Below are 7,383 nucleotides of genomic sequence, written 5' to 3'. Positions count from 1 at the left end.
CTTGTAAGGCTGGTTGGCATCACAAGACCTTTGAAGCAAGAAGAATAGTTAATTATTTCATTTCAAAGGTTCCCCCACATTGTAATAAAATGTATTTTGAAAAAGAGAACAAACTGTTATAGATCCTTTGTTTCAACAGAATCCGTAGGGACATCCAGAGAGAATGGGACATGCTTTGGCTGATCCCTTAAACATTAACTTTAGCCCTGGCTGGTGTGGCTCAGTGGGTTGAGTGCTGGCCTGCTAACCAAAAGGCTGTTGGTTTGCTTCCCAGTCAGGACAAATGCCTGGTTATGGGCCAGTCCCCAGCTGGGGGTGTGTGAGAGGCAATGAAAGGAACAGAATAAGGTTTCTCTCTCACATTGCGGTTCCTCTACCTCTCTTTCTCCCTCCCTTTCCCTTTCCCTAAAAGTAAATAAATAAAATCTTTAAAAATTAACTTCACTAGACAGATATGTCAAACCTGTTCTGATGTTCTATGCTGAAGTTAATAAACAACATAATGCATTCATTTCAATTTTTTATTAAAATACTTTTTTGTTTACAGGGACAACCAAAGAAAAAATACAGAATTTTATATGTTGTAGATCATGTAAAATACAATAAACATAGGCTCAGGGGAATGCATAATGGATTTAAAAATATTCAAAGAAGCTTCCATAAAAACAAACTTTAAATATGTTTATATATTTACCTCATTTTTCCAGAAGTTTTGTTTCTTTTCTCCATTTTAATGCTACCGTGATTTATAAATAATTGTTCAAATATTTTAACATCTCTTTAATTTGTTTTCTGAAACCTTAGAAATTATATTTCTAAATGAAAGTCTCTCCTTTATAGCATTCTATGTAAACAGAAAATATTTTATTTGAATTACCACTTGATTTGGTGCCACTATAGTTTCAGTAATAATCAGATATTACTAGGGGGACAGGTGGGGACAGAAAAACCTTCTAGCAAGGACACGTTTTACTATAGGAAACAACCTTTTATATACTGCTTTTATAATACCTAGTGATTTAAAATTTAGTGTTTTTTAATCTAGTTATAAAAAAGGTAAGAACATACTTTTTGATTAAAAACAATTTTTTAAATCAGAACTTCTACATAGAAGTAAATTGTGCTTAGAATGGTAATAAAAGGTCTAAATTTTAGTGGAGCTATACTGACTCCCCAAATGTTATACTTTTAATTTGAAAACATATTGATAGTCAAAATCGAAAATGGAATCTTTCAGGTGAACTCCATCTTTCAACACCTTTATACACCAGAAAAATTAAGCACTACACTTAGGGATAATTTCTAGTGGGAGAAACAAAGGGAAGAAAAATCAGCTAAAACATAATATGATTCAAGAAATTATCCTCCCAATGTAGGGTGAAGAAGATATATTCCATTTGAAAATTTAGTAATGAAGACCTAAAAAAGACAACAAATGCAGTTTTAAAAAGTTTGTTGCTGTATTTAAGGAAACATTAAGCATGTTGTCAATAAACACAGAAGTATTCCTCTATTCACAGGTAAATATAAAATTACTTTGAAAAACTGCAAAGTTGAAATGAATCAGCTGGCTACAGATTCTCAAGTTGAAGAAAACCTTCACCTTCATTGGTATTAATGAAGAACAGGAGCTAAAATGTTTTCAAGGTGCTTTTAAACAGAGGCATTCTAGGTAAAAGTATTATTAAAATACTAGGTAAAAGTAAGAAAAGGATATCCCAATGTTTTCCAATTAAAAAAATACATCCAAAAGCTAAATTTCAACTTTACAAAAAGCTAAAGTACCTTGAATATTCACTGGGTTTATCTGAAAGAGCAGAAAGGTATTAAGGCTTCAAACTTTATCATGGTTAATCATAATATTACATATGATCTTATAATTACTGTTCAGATAATGAATACAAAGTGCCTAAGACTATTATCCATGTTTATGTACTAAAATATTTAGATATACAAAGAGGTATTCCTCAAAAGTTACATGTAATTCAAATATGTCCTATTTGAGAAATTAGTAATTTTATAAAGTTAAGTCTGTAATATAAATATGTTTAGATGCTTGAGGATTGCAATTTTATTACTATGAAGGGCACATAGTATCTAAGCTTATTTTTATTGAAACATTATATAAAAAGTTGACAAAATATTCTGTAGTGTATTTGAAGTTAACATCTTGAAAAAAGATTTTTTTGGTTCCATAATCTTAACCTCCTAACGTATAACTATGCTTGTTTAATAAGAACATCTGATCTAGATATAAACCTAAAAGAAAGATTACAAGATAACAAAATAATTAATGTAAGTAGTTTTTAGTTTGTTTCCCATTAGAATCTCCAGCATTTTCAACCTCCCCGGTCTATACCATGCATTCTCTTCTTTAGCCCCTCCCATCACTCATCCACAGCAGAACAGAACATGGTTGTGTGTGCTGAGGCTGAGCAGGCTCACTCTTTATCTGAGCGCGGCTTCACCTTTCAGCTGTACCATTTCTGTACACGGGACAAACTGTTTCCTTGCTCCCTACATGGAGTCTGACCTAGCATTCATTTGCCATTCCTAGTGCCCTTTAAGCTGGTAACTTAAGTCAGAGGAATGCTTTAACTTCCTAACTATTTATACTAGCAGCACATTTAACAGTCTCGTAAGTATGCCCTGAAATTCTTGATAGAGACTCTTCATTACTACCTACATCAGCACTTTGGGCAGGGAGACAGAAGAGAAGAAGGAACTTTCCTTAAAGTTTTCCCTAAAGTATTTGTATTATAGGATGAATTCTATGTTCAAATTTTAAATTGTAAAACATAGTAAGCATTTACTTTCTAAAAACAACATTAAAAGGTTTGAAATTAAGCTTTTTATGCTGATTTTAATGAGTTTCAGGGTAACATATTTAAATATCTACCCTATTTATAGAACAGATAAGCAATATAAAGCACAGTAGAGAATGACATGCAACTATGACAACTCAGTGTCCTAGGAGTAGTGCATGAAGAAATCATAACTTATGTTAGCATGCTCTAATGCTTCAAAACAAAACACTTTTGGAATGTTAGAAGAAAATGACATCAGGCTTTATGTTAGAAACCTCAGAACTTTCAAGGTGTCCTCTGTGTAAATGCTTCTCATACAACCAAAGCTGTACATGTATAAAGAGGAAAGGGCTTATTGGTAGTGGACAGTAAAATCAGTATGATCAGTAATCATAATTTAATACATTGCTGGATTTGACATATTTTAAAGGTAACTCAGCACAAATTCTTTACATCTTCTTAACCTGCTGGCATTCTGATTCAACCAGCTCAGAAAATAGCTTTTTATACTTCTTTTTTTCCTTTTACTCAATTGCTTTGGTTTCTATTTCTTTGCCTTCTCTAAAACATGCAGTTCATACATTTGACAGTTTTACTACCATAGTCAATACATTCCGGGCCAATACACTCGCAGCAGGCATTATGGAACCAGCGGTATTTGGATGCCCCCATGGACTCACAGGATATTTTACACTGATGTATGGACATGCAGTCATCGAAATAAACCACAGTACACATGTGTTCTGAAAAATAAAAAATTAAGATTTCAAAGCAAGAAATAAGAAAAATATGAAATACTTTAGTACTTAACTAAATATTATTAACAGTTATTGTATCTTAGTTCTCTTATTGCTAGTCTGCACAGAACAGCGGATGAAGTACAGGAAAAAAGATCACATTTGTTAAGTAGATTGGGAAGGAAGCCAGAGTCTCCCACTCCAGCTGAAGAATGGGAAGGGCTTACTTAGTCACTTTACAGACCTCAGACTCTGATCTGAAAGTTAGTCTGAGCTCCACAACATTTGCCATGTGTCAGAGTTGTGCTTTTTAAACTGGGCATTTCTGATAAGATGTCCTGTGAAGAGAGAGTTTGCTAGCTAAAAGAAGTTTGAAAAATACTGTGCTAAAGTTATTCAGAGAATTTACAATAAAATAAAATAAACTTAAGTAATTCAAATGATGCTAAATGACTAGCAATCTTGGCATTAGCTACTAGGAAATACTCACTATTATTCATAATAATTTCTAGTCCTAGTTTCCAAGCAACCACTTTTGATTGTTTCAATTTTAAATTCTCCTGGTGGTTAACCCCATATGACTAAAGAAGGATAGGGTACCTGAAGTAATGGGCAATAAAAACCATTAATAGAGAGTATATGATTAATGGCTAAGTTATTTTACAGAACCATTTATAGAACTGATAATCACCAAGGGTCTGGATAGTAAGGGAAAGCTTAATGAAAAAAACTTGACTTGTTTTAGGAAGAATTAAGAGCAAAGCTACCAGGTAACAAAATACAAAATGTCACAAGGAGATGGGTGTAGTGTGCACAGGAATGGAGTAGAGGCAAGCCTGGCGGCAGTGGATGGGTAGCATTAGAAGACAGCAGAACCACCACTGGGTATAGAAGATGGGATCTGGTTAAAGAGGGAAACTGAGGCGGCTAGCACAGCACTATACCAGGGGTTAACAGAGAACAAGACAGGGGAGCATTTAAATCTCTAAGTGACTGGTACTTACCAAACTTACTTCATTATTTATTCAACTAGTATTTATTAAACATCTCCTAGGGAATAGCCATTAGGGACTCAAAGAGTAATCTGAGAATTCAAGGAACTAAGTAGAAAATGGTAGACCTATGAGTGAGCAGACAACAAATCAAACTGTAGATGTAGGAGAAGGAGTAGGAAGTGGCTACCTGTACCTGGGGGAAGGGGCATGTAGGCAAGGTGTCACAGAGGAGAACCTTTAGTTCTATCTTGAAGGATAGTTTATGTTTCCAGGAATTAGCTTCCTAACTATTATTTCATGAATTTAAATAATCTTTGAGAAAATTTTATGGATTATTATTTAATATCTGTTATATTGATTATTTACATTATAATCATGGGGAAAATGGTAGCAAGACACATTCCATTCACTTATGACGTTTTTTAAGATCTAGAATTTGTCTTATAAAGTACTTTAACTTAAAAGTTAATAAGAATTCTTACTTTGAATATGATTAACAACAGCTATTTTGCTTTTCTATTGATAGCCAAGGGTTATACTATTTTAGACAGGTTAGGACTGAAATGAAGACCACAACAAAAAGCCAAATTTTAAAAAAAGCACACATTGTACTGTTTTATGCATAAATCACCTCATATTTTAAGAAATAACTGTAATTTTTATATTTGCTTTATTCTTCCACAATAAAACTGTGTAGAGCCTTTTATTTATTTTTTATTTTTTTAATTTTATTTTTCAATTTACTAGTTTTTTTTAAAGATTTTATTTATTTATTTTTAGAGAGGGAAGGGAGGGAGAAAGAGAGAGAGAGAGAAACATCAATGTGCGGTTGCTGGGGGTTATGGCCTGCAACCCAGGCATGTACCCTGGCTGGGAATCGAACCTGGGTTCCCAGCCCGCACTCCATCCACTGAGCTATGCCAGCCAGGGCGAGCCTTTTATTTTTAAAAAAGTCAGACTTTAAAAGTTACATGCCTTTTATATTCCAAAATTAAGGTATGACCTATCCTCACTAATAAATGTTCTCTAATATATTTCTCAAAGTTATATATGTTGTTCTCTCATTTAGTTTCCCTCCTGACCAACAGTACTCATTTGCAGGGAACTTAGTGTGGTTAGTTTACCTGGAAGTCAGATGTCTGTAATACTGACTTGCTTATAAGGAAATTTAGCTAATAACCTGGCATCATTTGCGATACTACTATCACAAAGCTATTATAAAAACCCAATTTCCAAGGCTACTTTGAATATTACCTAATGGTGAGCAATACTGCATTACATAAGCAGTACTGTTGCCATCTTTTGAAAAAGGCAATTAAAGTCTAACACAAATACTGAGACCATATATCTATCTTCCAATATAGCTTTTATCACTAAAAATATGAAGGAGTTGTGACAATATGTTTGACATGCCTCCTTATCTACTCAGGGATTTGGGGTTATTGATGTTTAGAATTTACTTAAGGTTATACAAACTCAAAACCAAAAAGCTGCTCTAAAAAGGTAATCATAATATAGGTTTCACAGACCACTTAGAAAGTGAGGGGGCAGGACAGAAAAAGTCAATTGTTGGCAATTACCTTTGTCACTGGAATAAGGTGAATGAACATTATTGCTGGGAACAGACACATTTTGGTGGTGTGGTTGGTTTACAGTCTCTAAAAATGAAACTAGATTCTCATGATGGGAAAGTTCTTCTGCAACAGGGAAGGAAACGATGTTCCAATTCAACTGAGTGTCTCCTTCTGTGAGTGCCCGGAAGAGAGAAGGGATTGGCTCATGAAGCTCCTCCACCGTGCTCTTTGAAGTTGGAGGCGTATCACTATAATTTCGAGGATTACACATACCTAGGGGTTGGAGGAGCAAAGAGAATAAGTTTATTCTTCTCACTGTAAGTTATTGTTAATTATTGCCCTGTAATCAAAGCTCCAACATATTAAAATTATGTGACATCTAGCATTATACATATTTTTCTACCTTTTTTTGCTGACTGGGCCTAGAAGTGATGACACTTCAGCAGCCTCAAGCACACTGAGTGCCCATGTGTTGTACCTAGCCTCCACTAAGAGGAACTAAAGGTCCTTGGGGAAAAGAGAGATTCTAGGGATGGATCAGGGAACGTACATAATGACCCTTTTTATGCCAGAAAGTACAGAGTGGTGGGATATGTCGAGAAAACACAGGAGACAAACTGAAGGGGCTCCCCCACTGGTCAAATCAATAATTTAATACTAAAATAAATAATAGTAATGGATCACCATTTTGTGAATAAAATAGAAACTGGTAAGTCCTTATGTTATAAATTAACGAGCTGGTACATGGAGGAAAATGGAAAGCTCTATCTTTTACTAGCGTGCCAACAGATAAATGTCAAAGGGGTGAAGGAAATAGAAAATTGCCATTTGGCACCCATCACAGAGGTGTGTGATTCAGATGAAGTTGTCAGTGCATAGTAAGGCTAGTGGGTGGAGGTTTGATGAAGAACATATTGATGTACTCTTGGAAAACTCTCTACAAAATACTAATGTGGAAAAATCTGGTAGACACCAATACGATCATAAGATCAAGGTTAACACCACCAGTGATGTACTGCATAGATTCATTTCAGTTATGTTGTTGCCAAGAAAGTATGACTTAAGTATGATCATCAGTCAACCTTAGGCGGATCAAAGTTGAGGGTCATCCTATATAATGTAAGGTTTTTAGTCATTAAACTGTCGAGGGAAAGACAAATAGACTGTTTCAGATTGATTGAGTGTGAACAGACAGGTTAACTAAATGGATAGGTTCCTGAACCAGAAAGAAACAAGAGATACTGTTGAGACAGTTGGCAAAATATAAATG

At 34.5% G+C, this 7,383-nt stretch overlaps 1 protein-coding gene across 3 annotated transcripts in view; it reads right to left on the bottom strand.

Annotated features, from left to right (window-relative positions):
* Positions 1 to 1,075: 1,075 nt before the first annotated feature.
* Positions 1,076 to 7,383, bottom strand: part of TWSG1 (twisted gastrulation BMP signaling modulator 1) — a 64,429-nt gene continuing 58,121 nt past the window's right edge. For all 3 annotated transcript variants that reach the window (XM_028524356.2, XM_036009319.1, XM_036009320.1), the window contains exons 4-5: positions 6,120 to 6,386; positions 1,076 to 3,550 (exon numbers count right to left, since the gene is read on the bottom strand). In XM_028524356.2, the coding sequence (XP_028380157.1) occupies positions 3,369 to 3,550; positions 6,120 to 6,386 (449 nt within the window). In that variant the 3' untranslated portion in view covers positions 1,076 to 3,368. The remainder of the gene's footprint in view (positions 3,551 to 6,119; positions 6,387 to 7,383) is intronic.

This window comes from Phyllostomus discolor, chromosome 9 (assembly GCF_004126475.2).
Source record: "Phyllostomus discolor isolate MPI-MPIP mPhyDis1 chromosome 9, mPhyDis1.pri.v3, whole genome shotgun sequence".
NCBI classification, from domain to species: domain Eukaryota; kingdom Metazoa; phylum Chordata; class Mammalia; order Chiroptera; family Phyllostomidae; genus Phyllostomus; species Phyllostomus discolor.
The sequence above is the reverse complement of the archived record's forward strand: the minus strand, read 5'-3'. Positions and strand labels throughout refer to the sequence as shown.